This window comes from Vulpes vulpes, unplaced genomic scaffold (assembly GCF_048418805.1).
Source record: "Vulpes vulpes isolate BD-2025 unplaced genomic scaffold, VulVul3 u000000695, whole genome shotgun sequence".
NCBI lineage: Eukaryota > Metazoa > Chordata > Mammalia > Carnivora > Canidae > Vulpes > Vulpes vulpes.
In genome coordinates, this window is record NW_027325815.1 from 275,860 (window position 1) to 294,241 (window position 18,382).

General features: G+C 59.6%; 1 protein-coding gene and 1 long non-coding RNA gene across 2 annotated transcripts in view; one reads left to right on the forward strand and one right to left on the reverse strand.

The window, feature by feature from the left end:
* Positions 1–378: 378 nt before the first annotated feature.
* LOC140597519 (uncharacterized) lies at positions 379–3,291 on the forward strand. The gene is made up of 2 exons (XR_011999368.1): positions 379–644; positions 2,923–3,291. It is a non-coding gene; the product is annotated as an uncharacterized lncRNA (long non-coding RNA).
* Positions 3,292–3,675: 384 nt separating this feature from the next.
* The window catches only part of CYTH4 (cytohesin 4), a 30,489-nt gene continuing 15,782 nt past the window's right edge, over positions 3,676–18,382 (reverse strand). The window contains exons 7-13 of the mRNA XM_026010994.2: positions 17,581–17,693; positions 15,622–15,770; positions 9,875–9,986; positions 8,203–8,279; positions 7,805–7,876; positions 7,121–7,275; positions 3,676–5,669 (exon numbers count right to left, since the gene is read on the reverse strand). Of these exons, the coding sequence (XP_025866779.1) occupies positions 5,597–5,669; positions 7,121–7,275; positions 7,805–7,876; positions 8,203–8,279; positions 9,875–9,986; positions 15,622–15,770; positions 17,581–17,693 (751 nt within the window). The 3' untranslated portion in view covers positions 3,676–5,596. The remainder of the gene's footprint in view (positions 5,670–7,120; positions 7,276–7,804; positions 7,877–8,202; positions 8,280–9,874; positions 9,987–15,621; positions 15,771–17,580; positions 17,694–18,382) is intronic.

Here is an 18,382-nt window from a genome sequence, read left to right on the forward strand (position 1 = left end):
AAATAAAATCTTTAAAAATTAAAAAATAAAGGGAAACCTTCATAAATATTGCCTTCAAGGGCAAAAGTGACGGAGGCCTTAGCTCCTGCCTGGCCCCGTGGGTGCAGAAGTCTGTCAAGCTTCTTTGCTCTCTCTGCCCCACCACTACCCCTGCTGCTCCTGTCCAGCCTCTGCAGGTCCCTTCCCCTCTGCTCCAGCCCCCTGCTGCCCTGTGCCTCCTTAGTCCCCTGTAAATAGCCAGAGGGACCTCCCATTAATAGCCTCCAGCCACTTGTGGGAGCCCTTCCCTGGCTCCAGGCCCCCAGCGGTCTGCCCTCTGGGTACATCTCCCCTCTGTGCCCACTGAGCTCTTTGTGGGGGGCCCCCCAACAGGCCACGCCTCTGTGCTGGGGCTCGAGCATTTCCCGGAGTGGCCCCTCACATCAGCACTGTCTGGCAGGTGTCCTTCCCTTCCTCCTCTCAGGCCCCCTTCCCACACCCCCCACACACTCTCCCCTTCCCTTCCCACACCCCCCTGCCACCCCCAGTGCTTTGCCCCTCGAGAAGGTCATTTGTCCCTCCCTCTTCTTTCTTCCCTGCCTCTGGCCTCAGACTCCATAGATGCATCGTGTTTGTCCTGGAGCCCAGTGCTGGCCTGGAACCAGGTACCGGAAGAGCATATTCTCCCCCAGGGAGGCCCTGTGGAATCTGGCTTTTCTCCTGGAGGGAAGTTGGATTTTCGGAAGAGGAGGCTGTGCTCACAGCTGCCTAGAGGAAGCTGAGTGGGGTGGGAACGATACCGCCAGACAGGGTGGGGGAGGAAGGGCTGCTGGTGGGGCCTGGTCGTCTCTGGTGGATGTGGGTCCAGAGAGGGTCAGCCACTTGTCCAAGATCACTCAGCAATTTGGGGCAAGGCCAGGGCTTTGACCTAGATGTGTCTTACTTCTTTAGCCATCCTGGGGATGTCTGGCAGGGTTGGGGGGGGGCATGCAGGCTGGGTGGGATGGCTGGGTCTCTGCTGCCCTGTCAGGTCAGGGGACAGGGGAGGGGGTGGCTTTCGTGGGTGGGGGGAAGGAGGGGCTCAAAGCCGGCTGCCAGGGTGGGAGGAGGTCTGTCTCTGATTCTTTGATGTTCACACTTTGCGGACCCCTGGGGAACGCCTGAGTCATCGCTGAGCCGGCAAACATATTTAGCTCCTTTCATTGTCCCTAGTAAATCAATTTCTCCAGGTCTCTCACACCTGCCGGCTGGACTCCTGGCTGCCCGGCCCCCATCTTCCGCCTGCTGGCATCCGGGCCCAGGGACCCTGCGCCAGCTCCGGGTTACTGGGTGAGAGGCACTCCCCCTCCCCAGGCAGGAGGCAGCCGGCCCCCTTGCTTCCCAGAGCCCCCTTGCTCTTTCCTACTCCGTCCCAGGGCATCCTGCGCCAAGCCTGTCCTCCCTTGTTCTGGGATGGCCTCTGTTCCACAGCCCGGTTGCTGGATCCCCAGTCGGAGCTTCATGACAAGGGGCACATGGGTCTCAGAGACTCGGGGATCACACCTTTATGCCTGCAGCTCAGCCGGCCCTCTGCTTAGCTCATCTTTCATGGACACCTCTTCCAAGAAGCCTTCCCAGATCTTTAACTCTCCTGCCCCCGTGAATCTTTCCTCCTCCAATGGGCCCAGCCTGTTTTGTACCATGAAAGCATGTGCAACAGTTTGCCTTGTAATAATGATAGCACTTAACATAACTCTGAGTAGGTACCCAACACTGTTCTAAGTATTTTGAACATATTGAATTATTCCCATTTTACTGATGGGAAGTCTGAGGCTCAGATGGCTTGGGAAGGTTGCTTAAGACACAGGGTAGAGCTAAGCCTTGAACCCAGGCCCTCTGGGTGGCTCTCACTACTGCCCCCCTGTGGCTCTTCACCGTGAGTGCCTTTCCTGGCACCTTCTCATCCGATCCCGACCCCCCACACCCTCTTCCCCAGTCTCAATCCCCCCCTCCTCCCGGGCAGGGGCAGGGGGCAGGGGCTGCACTGTGCCCATGTCTGAGAGTCCCTTGCATAGGGAGGTCCTCACTGGAGGTTTGTGACATGGAAGTCACCCGGCCCAACCCTTCACGGAGGAAGATGGCATCCGGAGGGGCTAGGCTGCTCGTGCGGGGTCCCACAGCCAGGTGGCAGAGAGCCAGGGTATCTGACCCCTGGGCTGAGCTGGCGCCACGGTGCTGGTGCCAGGGGAGAGCGCAGGCCCGTGCTCACCTGCGCCCGTGGGGGCTGCTGGAGCCGCAGATCTCAGCTGCTTCCCTTTCCAGGATGCTCGGTCCACAGCTCTGCTCAGGGCGGAACCCCCCTCCGGCCAAGGGCAGCCTCGGGTTTGGCTACAAGGTGGAACCTCTCATTCACGTGTGGTGGGAGCCCCCTGCTGCCCAGAGCGAGGAGTGGCGGACCTCCGGGGAGGTGGGCCGAGGCGGCCCCTGGCCCCAAGTCAGAGCCCTTGGTCCTTCCCAGATTGGGAAGTGGGCCCTGCCTTGGCCACTCCCCGCACCCAGGGCTGCACCAACTTGCTCCCAGTACCCCTGCCCCTACACACCTGCTCCCGCGGAGGCTGAGGCCCAAGGGAGCCTTTTCAGTTGGTTTCATTCTAAAAATTATTGTGCACCTACTGTGTGCCAGGCGTGAAGCAGGGGTGGAGCAGGGACAGTCCAGGCCGGAGAGGAGGACGTTCGCCGTCAGTGTGTGTGGGGGAGAGGTGCGGGCAGTGACCAGGTGAGCTCACCGCAAGATCAGGTGTGTGTCCTTCACCCAACCTGGCTGCCAACAAGCACTCAGCACAGCTCCTCTGAGAAGCCTCTCTGCCCACCCAGCCCACCCTCTCTGGCCCCTGCGCCCCTGTCTCTAATGGCACGGGCTGGTCTCGGCCATCCCTGCTCCTTCACACTTGTCTCCCCCAACAGCACCGCGTCCCCCTGAGGGCGACTGCCTTATCTCCGTCATCCTTGCATGCCTGGTGCCGGGCATGGAGCCTGGTGCATGGAAGGTGCGTGGGCCAAAGGAGAGAGAGAATGCACGGAGAAATCCATCAGTTCGGCACCTTCAGGTCTTCAAGGAGCAGCTCAACGGTGGAATTCCTAGCGGGACGCTGGCTTAGGGTGTGGGGGCCTCTTCCTCGCCCTGCGCATCCAGAGAGGGGCCTAGAATCCTGGAATTCAGGATCCTCAGATTGTGAACCACAGGTGGGCTTGTCCCCCTGCAGCGCCTGGAACACTCTAGCTACTTAATAAAAATTGTGGAAAGTACAAATAAATGAAGGTTACTGAATTCAAGCTTGGAGCCCTGCCAGTGACCGCTGGTGCCGGCCGGCACTTGGGGCCTCGCAGAGGCAGGCTTGTTACCTCCCTCCCGAGGCAGCCGCTCACTCTCCCTGTGGCCGGCACTGCCTGTTGGGAAGTTCTTCTGCCTTTCTCTGGCCTGGGCAGAGCCACTTGGGCCCTGGCCCTGCCCTGAGGGGACCTCCGTCACAAATGCAGCCTCTGGGGACATCTGTCGGGGGTGACAGCCCTGGCGCCCTGAGGATGAGGGCCCAGGGCCCTCCGAAGACCCACACTTTCCTGTCTGGCCTTCCAGCCTTCATCTGGGAAAGAAAAGAGGATGAGTGGGGTGGGGTCAAGGATGGGAGATATGGTCACAGAGAGGACAGACCCCACTGGTGACATGAATCATGAGCTTTATTCTCTTTTCTGAGTGATTCCGAGAACAGGTGCTATGCCTGGAAAATCACTGTTTCCACCCTCTCAATGATGGGGGAGGCAGCTGAGGACCAGAGCGGGAACGGGGAGGCTGAGGCCTCCCAGCCAGCCTATGCCAGCAGCGGGAGAGGACTCTGGAGCCCATGACCCTCAGCCGAGTGCTCTTTCCGTGGCCCCTGGATGCCCTTTCAGGGGCCAGAGGCGGTGGCAGACGTGGCCCTCAGTCCCCAGGCTGACGTGGGGTCTGCAGAAGTCCTCAAATGTCCTCCAAGGCCCCCTGCAGATGCCCAACCCGGCCCTCTTCAGCACCATGTCCTTACCAGGCACTCGCACACCTCCAGCGATGGGGATCTCACCACTTGAAAGACAGCTACTCTACCCTGACTCCATGAAAGGTGTGTGCGTGTCAGTGGGGGTGAAGGGGAGGAGAGCTCGCCTCCCGTGCCCTGGGGAATCCACCTTGCTCTGGCTTGCCCAGGGGCTGGTGCTGGGGCAGAGGCAATCACGTATCCTGCTTTCCTGCGGGGAACCGCCCTGCAGGGACTCCCCCAGGGCCTGTGCGACGGGCGGAGAAGGGCTTCTGGGAAGGCGCCTGTTCAAGGCATCCTCCTCCTGGTTGGGGCCACGTTGGAGGCAGAGCTGCCTGCTGGGAAGTCAGCTCAACTCTTGACGGCCCTACTGCGGGTCTCAGGATGCCAGGTCCCGGCTGGGGCAACCCCTCGCTTCCACAGGACCCCTGGTCAGCGCTCAGCCCGGAGGCTATGGCTGAGACTCTGCCACAAACTCCTATGTTGCTCTGTGGCATGGGCGCTGCCTCCAGGCAGCCCTCCTGGTAACCACAGTTCATGAAGCTCTCTTTTCTGGGCTTCCTGGCCATACCACCAGCCCCGCATGAACATGTGTCTGGGATGCTCCCCTTTCTTCAAGAGTTCCACTTGCTCTTCCTCCAAAATGGACATCCTTGCGACTGGAGCCCACTCTGATCCTGGCTTCCCTGCAGCCTTGGGTGCGAGCCCCTCCCGGTGATCAGTCCACAAGCGCAAACACCTCCTGCCAGAAGCTTCTTGGGTGGATCCAGTACAATCTTGTGCTTACTGACAGGAAGTGGCCCGTGAGGAGGGAGGGGACGGCTTGAGCAGCACTGGGATCTGCCGTTGCTGGGGGCAGGGGGGACACGGAAGGGACCAGGACATTTCTATCCCAACCCCACAGTTTTCCAAGAACCAGAAGAGTGTGACCTGGCAGCAGGCACACATCAAGTTGGAGACCAGCTGCGACCAAGACCACGGGCACTGGGCTCCTGGCATCTGCCAGCGGTTCCGTCCATGGGTCTGAGCTGTGTGTGTCCCTCAGGCAGGGATGGCTAAGCCCCTGCCTGCAAACAGGGGAGGGGCTGGCTGAGAACCCCCTGAGCGGAAGGAAGAGGCATCACCACGGCCAAGGGCAGGAAGCCCTCGGGATCCCCATGGCCCCTCCTGCCTCAATGGCCCACAGCATTTCAGGTATAGGAGATGTTTAACAGAAGGGGAAACTGAGGCCCAAATGCAGGACAGGGTGCTGGGTGCTGGGGCTGGTTCCTATTCAGCTGTTTCCCTTGCTCCTTGCTGCAGTGACTCGGGGCAGGGAGTGGGGGCCTTTCCTAGCGGTGCCTGGGTGCCCAGTGCCAGGGGATCCGAGTGCCACCTCTGAGCCCTCAGGGTTTCCCACCCACCCTCTGGAACCCTGCCGCCCCTGCCACGCTCCTGTTAGCTTAAAGTAATGGGGGCGGGGGTGATGTCTGTGACCCAGGAAAGGGTGCCCTGGGGTGGGACATGTGTCTTCTGGGACTACAGGTGGTAGGCTTCCCGTGAGGCCCCGTCCCTGGCCACCACCTCCAGGAAGCTCAGTGCTTGCTGGCAATCTTCTTCTTCCGAGCAGAGACCAGGTCATAGAAGGGGACACGGGTGATGCTGGCTCTGAAATGAGAGCAGGTGAAAAGATGGCAGGGCTGGGCTGGCTGCCAAGGGGGTGGGGGTGGGGGTGGGGTGGGGGTGGGGTGGGGGTGGGGGGCCGTGGGACGACCTGCCCTGCTGCAGGAGAAAGGCCAGATGGCCCCACCAAGGGCCAGGCTGCGGTGAGTCAGCCCTGCCCAAAGTCCCACGGGCAAGGGGAGAGGGTGAGGCTGAGAGCGGACAGCCTTCAGAACTCTGCCCCCAAAGTTCTGTGGACCCCCCTTCCGAATCCCGGGAGGAGGGTCGCCTGGGGGGCTCAGTGGTTGAGCGTCAGCCTTCAGCCCAGGGTGTGATCCCGGAGTCCAGGGATGGAGTCTCACATCGGGCTCCCTGCAGGGAGCCTGCTTCTCCCTCTGCCTGTGTCTCTATCTCTCTCTGTGTCTCTCATGAATAAATAAATAAAATCTTTAAAAAAAAAAAGAATCCCGGGAAGAGGTGGAAAGAGCCCAGGTGGATCCAGCAGAGCCCCTTGTGGGTTTGGCTCTGCCCCCACCGGCTATGTGGTGGGGCAAGTCCCTCCCGTGGGGGGCTCAGGGCCTCGTCTGTGAAATGGAGCTAAGGGTGGGTTTGGCCTGGCAGCTTCACAGGACTCCTACCAGGCTGGATGGGAAAGACCCTGCAAGTCCCTAGGACACAGCCCCTGGCCCAGTGACCGCTCCAGTGGCTTCCTCTGGCTGACAGGACCCACCATCACCCATGTCTCCACATTGCTCCTGCCCCTCACCTGGCTCCCTTCAACCTGCCCCTCCACTGCCCATCTCTGAACCCCCGAATCAGTCCCGACACCATGGCCTTCCTCACCTGGCCACACCCCTACTGTTTACCAGTCTCCCCAGTGCCCCCAGGAGAAACCCACACTAGCTGCCATGGTGGCGGAGTCCTTGCTATCCTGGGGGGCCTGGTCTCCCACTGCCCGATCCCTGCAGAGCCAGCTGCAACCCCCTCCCCCCGCTCCCCCCATCCCTGCAATGCCCAGAGGCAATGCCCAGGCCTCTGGGGTGCTGTCCAGGGAGGCCACATGCTCACCTGTCCTCTTGTCTTTGCCGGCCCTGGTCCTCGCCCCTAGAAAGCCCTTCCCTCCATCTCTACTAGGTCTTTCCAGGGCCCCTTTGGATCCTGGTGCTAATGAGTGTGCCATTCACGGGCACTTACCACCGGGCAAAGAGCTTTATATGCAACATCTCTCGGGATCCTCCGGCCAGCCCATGACCTTGGGGCCTCACCTTCTTGTGTCCCCTGCGGGGCCTGGCCAGGGGCTGGCACCAGAGGAGGTGTTTACACCATATGGGCAGGAGGCATTTGCATCCAGAAACGAGGGGGAGATTCTAGATTTAGCCCCTTTTACAGAGGAGGAGACAAGGCCCAGAGAGAAGCAGAGGCCTCTGGAAGGGCCAGGAGGCCCCGGCAGCCCCTACCTTATGGCCTGGATCCACTGGTCGCGCTCCTCGGCACTGGCGGCAGAGATTCGGTAAGACTCGTGCTTGCCCTCCACCACCTTGCCCTCACCGTCCGTCTTGCAGGCCTTGATCTTCTGGCCCCGGCAGCTGGGGTTGTAGAGCTCCAGACAGAACTGTGGGGGGGGGGGGGGCGGCGGGGTGAGGGCCCGGCAGGGGTGGGAGGAGGGGGCGGCGGGGCTGCGCTTTGCTGGGAGTTCAGTGAGGACCAGCCCCTTGGGGCTGGGACAAACAGCAAGACCCACCCCACCCCGGGCCTGCTTCCCCGGCTGGCAAAGGGGCAGGAGCTGCTCTTCCTCACACTGAGGGCTTCCTATGTGCAAGGCTCCTCCTAAGTCCACCGTTTCCCTAAGACCCCCTGCTGACGGCCGGGGAAACTGAGGCTCAGAAAGAGGCAGAGACTTACTCAAGGTCATTCACCAGTGTCAGAGGCAGGCTCTGAGAGACCATGAGATCGTGCCCCTTTGATGACAGTGACCCGCCCCAGGGTCCATGGCCTCAGGAGGGAGACTGAGCGAACCCCCAGCCCGGTGGAGGACCTCCTGGAGGGCCCAGGCCAGCTGCCCTCTCCTCCCACCCCATTTCAGAAATTTCCCTCCCACCTCCCCCCCCACCTCTCTCTCAGGACCCCGCTGTGCCACCTACTGGCTTCTTTGGGTCGTCCACCTTCTGCACAGAGAGGTTCTCCAGGGGTATGATTCCCCGGGGCTCCTTGTCCTGCAGTGGTGGAGGGGGAAAGGATCAGCAAATGCAGCCTTGAGACCCAGGGCAGGGAGTGAACTCGAAGGGCCCCCCAAACCCACAGAGGAGTGCACGAATCGTCCCAGACTCTGTCCAGCCCTGGTGGGGGGTAGGGAGCAGGGCATGGCTCGGGTCTGGGAGTCACTGGGCCAGGCTGCAAGCTTGGCCCTGCCCCTCCTGCTCTCTGCCGCAGTCTTCCCCTCTGTGAAATGGGTGCAGAGAGAGGAGCCCCAAGCTCTGTTAGAGGACTGCTTGATGGGAGTCTGGGAGGGGGCGGGGCTGAGGAGGGACCCCTTGCTCACAGTTGTGAACTCAAAGTAGTAGAGACAGTTGTCGGTCAGGATGAACCAGCGGCGCTTCCAGGTCTTCACTCGGCCGCCTGCAGGAGCCAGCGGCACAGTCAGCGGACTTCTCCCTGGGCCACTGGCACTTCCTCCCAGGAGAGCAGGGCCTGGAGAGCCTTCCTCTGCCCTCTCCTCTCAAGCCTCCCGACCCCTAGCCTACTACGCTTCCCCCCAGATCCATTCCTTGGTCACTCAAACACCCTGGTGGCACCCATCACCCCAGACCTCCCCTGGCCACTTGACCTGGCATTCAAGGCTCCTTGGCGATCAGGCCCCAGGACCAGTGGCCGCCCATTCCCTGTGCTTTCCTGCCATCCTTCCCCCTCAGTTCATCCCTTGGCCTACTTCCCCACTGGCACTGTGCAAAGCATTTCATCTTTTGCCTGACAGGCAACATTCTAGACGTTTTTAGAAAATGTTTGCTTATTAATCCCTAGAACTGCTTATGAGGAGGAGACCGTTATTAACCCCATTTTACAGATGAAGAGCCCGAGGCATAGGGAGGTACCATTGTCAGTGCATGGCCCTTCAGCAGAGCTCAGATTTGAGCCCGGTGTCCCAGCTCTTGAGCCTGGGTGCTCGGCTGCTGTGACACACACTGAACCCCCCCACCCCGGGGACTGTGATCCCCATTTCACAGCTGTGGAAACCGAGGCCGAGGAACCTGACCCCTGGCACATGTGTGGAGGAGCTGGGATCCGTGACTCAGAGCCTCCCTGGGGCTGAGAATGGTCCAGAGGGCAAAAAAGGAGGCTGAATGGTCCGCGCAAGGGTCAGACTGCTGCTGGGATACGGGCACAGAGATGTGGAGGGCTCCAGGGGCATGGGGATGTGGAAGGCTTGGGGTGGCACGGGGACAGGGAGGGCTCAGGGGGGCACAGGATGGGGAGGGCTGGGGGGCATGGGGGCGTGGTGGGCTCAGGGGGGCATGAGGACATAGAGGGCTCAGAGGGGCCACGGGGACGTGGTGGGCTCAGGCGGGCACCCCCAGCCCAGGTCTCTGCTCTAGCATGAGGTATCTGTCCTTGTCCTTACCTGCCTCCCAACGCCCCAGTCCCTGGCTGGGCTGGCTCTGCAGGGGAGGCACCCAGGAGTGTGCTTGGGCAGGGCAGGCAGGCCTGCAGCTCCCCTGCTGATTCTGCAAGCCAGCGGGAGCACCCCAGCCCCCACCAGGCTCCTCTCTGTAGGCCAGAGGCCCTCCCCCACCATCTTCGTGCTGAAGGGAAGCTCCCCGGAACCACATCCTGTCCCACTCCCTCCCCCATCCTGCAGGGACACCCAACCCTCTGCCCACCCGCTTGCTGGCTGTGTGGCCTCAGACGGGCACCCCAACCTCTCTGGGCCTGGCTTCCTCAGAAACCTTCCAGGAAGAGACAGAGCTGTGGTTGAAGGCCTGTCAGCCTCTCAGCTCCTCTTCCTGCTTGTCCTCCCCTCCCCCACTGTCCCCTTCCCTCCCCTGGACAGACAGATGGAGGGATGGGGCAGGCAGATGGCTGCACTGGGGTCAGGACAGCGGGGGTTACCCGGCTCCACCCCTGAGGCCGCATGTCCCCGTGTGCATGTGTCCCGGGCGTGCATGGGAGTCTGAGTGTGTCTGCCTCGTGCCCGTGTGTGCCCGTGTGCGCCTCACCCAGTTTCAGCAGCCAGCCCTCGCGGTCGGGGTTGAAGAAGGTGTGAGTGAGGTCGTTGCCATCGTCTTCCGGGATGGAGAAGGGTTCGCTCTTGATGCTGTCGAAGAGGTTCTGTTCTCAGAGAAGGGAGGGAAAGGCCCGGCTGTGACATCCATCCCAGTTGGGAGCCTGGGCCTGTGTGGCAAGGCTACCTGCTTCCCCCGGGCTGCTGGTCTGCTGGTCTGCACCTCCAGGCCCTCTGCAGGCCAGGCTCCCCAGCTCTGTGGCCAGAGCACAGTGAGTGGAGGCGGCATTGGCATTGTCTGTATGTCCGCTTGCTGGGGTGGCTCTCCCCCACTGGGCAGGGCACTCCCCTAGGGCAGGCCTGGGTGTCACAAGCCCCAGGACTCACCCAGGGCCTGGCCTAAAACAGACTAGCAACTCCTTAGGACCAGGTGGTTGATGCCCATCCTACCCCTTTCCTTGTCCCCCTGACACCCCAGGGTGCTGGAATTCCAGCCAGTGGCATGTCACAAGAGTGCAGGCTTGGGTGTCAGGCTCTCTAGGTTAAACTCGCGGCTTAGTCACTTGATGGCTATGTGACCCTGGGCATGTGCCTCAACCTATCTAAGATTCTGGTCCTTAACAGCAGAAAGGTGCTGATCCCTCAGAGTTCTGGGTGGGGGGCAGCCCGCTAAATGGACTACACAGGGGTCAGAGCCCCTCTGTGCCCTAAGTCCAGGGGAAGGTAAAGAGGAGGGAGGAGTACAGCTCCTGCCTTCACCCACCCCCCAGCACTGCTCTTACAGGTCAGATGAGGGAGTCAGAGACAGTCACCCCTGTGTCTAGAGTGTTGCAGGCAAGGATGCTCACCTAGGACCTCTAGACCCCCACATGTTCACCTGTGTGTGTGCACACATAAACGCTCAGACACACACATACACACACGCACTGGGTCATAGCAGCCAGGGTCAGGGCCTCCTTAGGTAACATCCATGAGGGGTGGAGCCCCCTTTTGCCTCCTTGCAGTCACCTAGAGACTTCCAGGTGTACCTCAGGGAGGAGGAGCGAGAGGCCCGGCCCAAGGAAAAGACTCAAGGTGGGATGGATGCCGAACTTGGCTCTCAAGGGCAAGGGACCTTTGCTGGGTGGATGGTGATCGCAGGGGGAGAGTTCCCAGAAAATAGATTTCAGTTCTCCATGCAGGACCTTCTAGCAGTTAGAGCTGCTGGAATATGGATGGAGCAACCTGGTGTGGTAATGACTTCCTCGTCACCAGAGGTACACAAGCCAGGGCTGAGACCTCCCCGTGGGTGAGTTGTGAATGTCTGCAGCAGATCATCCCTGCATGTGCTGAACCCCCTGCCATGGGGCCCTGTGTTCTATGGCCAAACCTGCCCATATTTCCAAGTGTTTGGAAAAACATTCCAAACTGTTTCTGTTTATTAAAACCAATGCTGGATCTCCATCTCGAAGATAATTAAATCATTTCCTTCTGTTGCATTTGTGTGTACTGCTGTTCAGATGGTTTCCTTGAGATTTTAAATGAACAATTTCACAAGCACTGTTTGATTCCCCCAAAGTTTTGGAAATGGTGTTTGCTGGCTTTTAAAGGCCTTTTCTGACCTGATAGCTCAGGGCCTGGGGGGTTGGTTACAATTCCACCACAAGCAGGTTTTCTTGGGCCTGAGGGAGGTATGTTCTGCCCAACCTCAGAGTCCCTGGCTCAGCCTGGCTGTGCTGGGGTGGGTGTAAGCAGCAGCAGGGACCGCTTGCTCTTTTGGGGGAGCCCCCCGCACCTCTAGCGCATCTGGGAAGCCCTGTTGCCCCTCCTGCCCAGGCCCAGGCGAGCTCTGGGAAGGCCCGAGATGTGCTGGCCTATCGAACAAAGGCCAGGGCAGAAAGGCCTTGTCAGCAAAGCTGTCAGTGCAGACAAACATTTGGGAGGCCCAGGAGGCAAGCAGGGCGGCAGACGGGTGGGGGGCAGCCTCATCCTCCATGGTATCCACAAGGGGCCCCCTGGCAGCATCTGCGGGTGACAGGAGCCGATCAGCTCTCACATTCTGCCCCTCACCCCCTCCGCAAAGGAAACGTCTGGCCTCTGTTCCTGCCCTTGTAAACGCCAGCCCTCCCCCGCAGGTAAACACCCCTGCGGGCGGGCAGTGGGGCAGCCACCAAGCCTGGCTGGGTGCACTGTGATCAGAAAGACAAGGCCACCTTCCAACGGTTCTGCTGGTCTTGTATCCGGCTCTCTCGCTGCACCGCAACCCCCTCCGCCCCCTTCTCTGGGGACTCACCAGCCCAGACACTCTCTGTCCAGGTTTCTGGCGGGGGGGGGGGGGGGGGGGGGGGAGTTGGCACCTACTGCCTTTCCCCCAGGCTCCAGGAATGAGTGAACGACTCCCACCTGGCTAAGCAGGACATTTCCTCCCACTGGCCACAGTGACTGGTGCAGGGAGGACATGTGACTCAAGCCAGCCAATACGCCTTAATTCTGGGACTTTAGTTTTAGCTACTAAGCTGCCTGGACTATCTCTGCTGCAATTTGAAGACAGTCTGTTGAGGAGGAGAAGGTTGCTGAGAGCTGGAGACACTAGATTGAGTCCTGACTTCACTGAGCACCTGGATCTAGCTGAGCCTGAAGCCCAAAGATCTGAAGCCAAATGGATCCCTGATCTTTCCCATTACGTGAGTTGCCATTCCTTTGGCCAGAAAGCAATGGGTAGCTGAGATACACGGCCAAGTCCTCCATCACAAAACCTTGCCTTCTGGTCTCTGCAGGAGGAAGGGCCCTGGAGTCAGACAGACATGGGTTCGAATCCAGTGTCCTCACAAACTATGAGACCCCTGGCCAGCTACTGCTCTTGGAGGTCAGTTTTCTTTGCTGGAAACCGGGATTGGTACCCACTGCCTAAGGGGGTCAGGAGGACTTAGTGAGAACACGGAGTGCCACAGCTGGGCCCGGGACGTGGTCAGTGCTGATGGAGACGTTTGGACAAGGACCCAGGAGGTCCAGGACTGCCCGCAGCAGAAGATGCCCTAACCTGGGAGACTTTTCCCCTGCCTGAGCCTCAGTTTCTCCACCTGTAACACCAGATGCCAGAGAGTCCCACTTCTTAGCCTCTCCTTCTTTCCCTCTTCCACCGGGAGCTCCCTTTCCGGGCAGGGGAGAGGTTCCCTTCTTGGTGTTTCTTGGGCCCCTGCCATCTGCCCAGCGTCAGGAGCTTGAGCGCATTACCTCTGCTTCTCAGGAGAGCTGCCCAAGGGCGGCGGCACCTGCCCACTTGGCAGGTAAAGAAACCGAGGCTCATGCTCACGGTCACACAGTCAGAAAGGGCCGAGCCAGGATGCGATCTCCCATCCTGTGAGTCCACACCGCATATACACTGGCCCTGAGTCTCTCAGGCATTGGGCCTCATCCTTATCAGGACAGCCTGGGGAGGGGGGCTCAGCCCGCCGCCCCCTGCCTCCTGCAGTGCCCCCCTCCCACTTGAAAGCATTATGATCCTCGGCAGGGCCCCAGCTCCAGGGCCAGCACGGGGAATCCTGCCACAGAGCGGCCCACTTTGAATACCTGGAGCTGCTCAGAGGTGAGTTCTTGCTTTACAAACAGGGAAGGTGAGGCCCTGAGAGAAGGCTGGCAGGTGCCCCCCATTCCACACAGCACCGGGGCATCGCGCCCCCAGCCCCAGACTTCTGCAGGAAAAGCCCTAAACAGCAAGGACCAGGCTTGTGTGGTTCTCTTTGCCCCTTGGGAAGCTTCTGGATTAATTAGCTACTCTAACGACACAGGCATTTTGCTCAACGCCTTACGGTTCTACACCAGTCCTAAGAGCTGGGAGCTCAGAGGTCAAGCCACTTACTAGAAGGCGCAAAACCAGAGAGGGGGCAAGCCAGGACTTGGATGTGGCTGTGACTCCCATGCTCTGTCCCTTCTCCCCCCACCTCTGCGCCTGCTTCTCCGGCTGCCCGGCTGCCCGCTAGGATAATAAACCCTTCCCAGACCTCCCAGGCAGAGTGTGAGGCTAAATTGAGATTCTAGACCCTAAAGCCCTAGAAAGTTACAAGCTCTGTACAAATGTAGTGCATTGTTACTAACAAAAGGCTTGAATAGGAAAAAACCCTTGGGAGGGAGGTGCCCAGGGCTGGGGGGCGGGGGAGTGCAGAGCCCCAAATGCTGGTGTGTCATTAACTCATTACCTGCCAGACCAGGACAGCCTCCTGCCACCAGCACCATATGAGATGAGTTACTGACTCCCCAGTGCATTTTAGATTTGGGGCATTTTACTAAGTGCCAGGGTTTTAAAATTATTATTAATTATTCTTCATAGTGACATAAGCCACCATTTGGAGCCCGTGCTCTGTCCCTGGCATGGGCTATGCCCTTTACATTTTTACAAATTGCTGCTCCCGGCAGCTCCATGACGCAGGCGTCATTATCCTGGTTGAGAGAATGGTGGCTTGGAGAGGTGGGTGAGTCATTCCTCAAGGTCATGGGCTGGCAAAGGTGGGGGGAGGGAGGGGAGACGGGATTTGACTAGAGCTCTAACCAGCTCTCAAGCCTTCATTTGGTGTTGTGGTTCCCCCCACCCCATGATAAACTTTCCCCTCTGGGGACCAAGGAGGGTGGTGGGCTGAGGGCATGGCAGTTCTCAAGCACGGAGGGGGGACACCGAGTCCTTCCAGACCCAGGCTTCCTGCAGACATCGCAGGGTGCTCAGCCGGGAGGGTGGGGTTCCCACCTTCTCCTCCCCTCCTCTGGCGCAGCTGTCAGTTCATTTCTGCTGCACCAGGCTCTGAATCTCACTCCTGTGTTTGCAAAACTGTTCCTAGCTCCGCGTTGCCCATGGTTAACCACGCAAGCTCCTGAGGCTGTCATTGGAAGCCCTGGATGCTCCGGCTCCACTGTGACCCCTGTCCCTGGCCACACACCCCACAACCTCAGCCAGCCACTCTGGACGCTTCTCCTTTTCCAGCCAGGCGAGGCCTGGGTTCTGGCTATTTCCCCCCTTCTGGAATGTCCTTTCTCTGTTTCACTCTGTGAAAACTCCCATTCAACCTTCAAGGTCCGGTTCAAAAGTCACCTCCTCTGTGAAGTCTTCCAGGATGGCACCCTTCCTCTGCCCCCAGGAGAGTGATAGTAGTGCCCTCTGCGTCTCTGCAGCTATGTTCTCTAGCTAGCACCACATGAATCGCACAGGGCTATAACTCACATGTGTATCGTCTTCCCGCCAGACCCAGAGCTCGGCCTGGACAGGGCCCATGGTTGACTCATCCCAGGGTGCCCCTCACCGGCACAGGGCCTAGTGCAGTGTGGCAGCAGTGGGGGCTGTTTGAGGAAGAGATGGGAGGTGTGTGTTCTGCTTGGCTCACGAACTGCCTTGTGGAAGGCCTCAGTTTCCCCCTCTCCGAAGGAGGGAAGGCTTTTAGCAGACCCTGAGGACTTTCACCTCTGACATGCTGATGGGTGTAAGAACCTGGGATTCCAAGCAGTATACCTGAGTTGGGTGAAGCACCCCTTCTGGAAGGTGCGAATGATGGGTGCCCAGAGTCCCCCTAACGGGTGAAGGTGGAGAGGACCTCCTGGGTGGACTACGATGAGGGCCACCAGGAACGCCCCTCTGGGGACCAACCCCTTGTGGTAGCCCGTCTGGAGACGGCCGCGACCTGGGAGCTCCACCTCAGAGGAGCCACTCTTGGCTGTCCAGCTAAGGATGGGCCCCTCCCGGATCCTGGGACCAGGCAGGTGTGGCCGTGCCCCTCTTACCCGAAGCTGCTCTTCGGGCAGATCACCACCGTCATTGATGCCTCGGTTCATGGACACGAAGCGCTCGAAGGGTGGCCTGTCCCGGACATTGGGGTTGTGGAGGCTGGTGTTCAGCATGATGATGGAGAAGGACAGGACGTAGCAGGTGTCTGTGAGACGGACAGTGGTCATGGTCCTGGCCCTGGTCACTGTCCCCTTCTCTGCCCTGACCCCACTTCCAGGGGCCAAGCCTCACCTGTCTCAACGCCCCAAAGGGGTCTGTGCTGTCCTAACTGGGTGTTCGAGGCCCGGCCTCCTCCCCAGTGTTACAGGCCTCCCTGCTCCAAACAGACCTGGTCTGCCACCTGCCACGCTCCTGAGCCGCTCCCACGCCTTCCCCGCCTGCACTTTGGCTCCTGCCGGGGTGGTGGTGGGGCCCCCTGCCAGGCACGCAGGCCCCTTCCCTTTGCTCCCCATGTCAACCCTCCCCTTCCTGCTCCAGCTCCAGCCTCTCCCCAGCCCTCCCAGCCTCCCTGCCCACTCTGTTCTCTGCCTCCTCAGAACTCAGAGGACATTTATTGTTGGCTACACTGTTCAAGGCTTAGTCACATGCTGCTTGGCAATCTCACCGGCGTGGCGGAGCTCCTCCCCTCCCTGCCCCCCCCCAACCTTCCAGTCTTCAGACCTCACCCAGGGAGGGATGAGCCTGGGTTGAGCACTTGGGAGGGGGGATTGCTCCTCTGGGGGCATTTTTAGGCCTTGGGTCCCGAGCCAGCCAGGTCCAGCTGCGTCCCCAACTGTCTGGTGGCCCTTGGGAAAGTACCTGACCACCTCAGCTTCTCCATCTGTGACATTATTAGGTTGAGCTTGAAGTATCTTCACGCCCTAGAACATCGATGATCCTACCTCTGAAAACAGTGATACCCACTGGAACAATCTAACAGTGGCTGGTGCCTGCACTAGGCTGAGCTCCCCAGCCCCCCTGAGACCCTGTGACTAACCCCATCTTACAGAGCAGGAAACTGGGGCACAAGAAGGTCCTGTTACATGCCCGAGGTTGCAAATGTCATGTCGTTAGAATGTGATTCAAACTGGGGGCTTTAAAATTCCGTCCTTTCTGCACATATTTACTGGGTCCCCGTGAAGTGCTGTGGACTGGGGCTTCGTTGGTGAATAGATTTGATATGGTCCTTACCCCATGGGGTATTTAGGCTAGTGGAGGTGACAGATGGTGACAAACACACCCCCAATTTATTTATAACTACAAGGTAGGACCCGACTATGGTGGCACAGCCATGGACAAGCCATGTCCCTCCTCTGAGTCGGTATTACGTGCAGAGAGGAGAACATTGCTGACCTCAGGGTGGATGCAAGGATGACCTGCCTTTGCACAGGTGAATGGCACACAGGTAGTGCTCATGAACAGAATTCATTATTGTTGCCATGGTAACTTCAGGTACAGAGAGGAGGCCAGGACAAGCCTGCCGTGATGACTTCTTGCCCGCCCTGCTGGGGGCCGGGTGGTGGTCTGGGGTACTCATCTTTGTTGATGTCTCTCTATACCCTGGGCCCCCGATGTCCTGCCCAGAGTGTTTCCTGCTTCTGGCCTTTGCTCAGATGGAAACTCCTGCCTGAAAGGTCCTTTCTCCACCTTGACCTCCTGGAGAACTCCTATTCATCCTTTAAAGCCCTGGTGAGCCCCCACTGCCTCTAGGAAGCTGTCCTGGATCTGCGACCCCCCATCGCTGCCCTCAGACGAGGGTACTGTGCATTATGTCCTGCCTCCTCTCCCAGGGACCGTGCCCCGAGGCAGCTCTGCCTGACAAGCACCCAGCAGAGGGCCTTGTCAGTGAAGAAGTCTGGGCTCCCATGGTCTGGATGCTTGGGGTGGAGGGTGGGGAGACTCCGGGGGGGGGGTGGCCATGGTGCCTGCAGATCCCGAGGGGTCCCGTGGCCCTCGGTCCCCTCCCACACGGTCACCTGTGGACTGGAAGACGCCTGGGTTGCAGAGGCAGTAGCGGGTGGCAAACGTCTCCATCATCCGGTCGATCTTCTGGGCCTCGCCTGGCAGCCGGAAGCTCCACAGGAACTGTCTGGGGGAGGAAGGGGGCTGTGGGAGGTGGGGCGGGTGCAGATCTCGGGGCCACGGGGTCCGGGGACCCCAGGGAAGCTGCTCTGTCTCTCTGAGCTTTGGTCTTTATCCTCTAAATGGGAGAGTCTGTCTCTGTCGCTAGGCTCACGGGGAGGTGCCCTTGCTTTCAAAGTGCAGGAGTGGGGCAGCTGGGTGGCTCAGTGATAGAGCGTCTGCCTTGGGCTCAGGTTGTGATCCTGGGGTCCTGGGATCGAGTCCCATTCGGGGTCCCCGCAGGGAGTCTGCTTCTTCCTCTGCCTGTGTCTCTGCCTCTCTCTCTCTCTGTGTCTCTCATGAATAAATAAATAAATAAATAAAGCTTAAAAAAAAAAAACAACTACAGGAGTGGAGTGTGTGCTCCCCTCTGCCCGTCTGGGACCGAGCATCCTTTGTGGTCCCCTCTGCCTCGTCCAGGGGGGGCCTCTGTCTGTCCTGGGATCTCACTGGGGACCATTGGGCAGGTGCCACCCCCTGCCTGGACTTCCTGTTCTTCAAACCTAAGCACTTCCAGAGCTTCAAACTTAGCTCCTCAAGGGCAAGGACTGTCTGTGCTGCTCCCCTCACATCTCCAGCTGGGTCTCATCCCGGCCCAGGGCACTCATGGGCTGCTTGGTAATGAGTGAAAAGAAGGAAAGAATGGATATTGGAGAC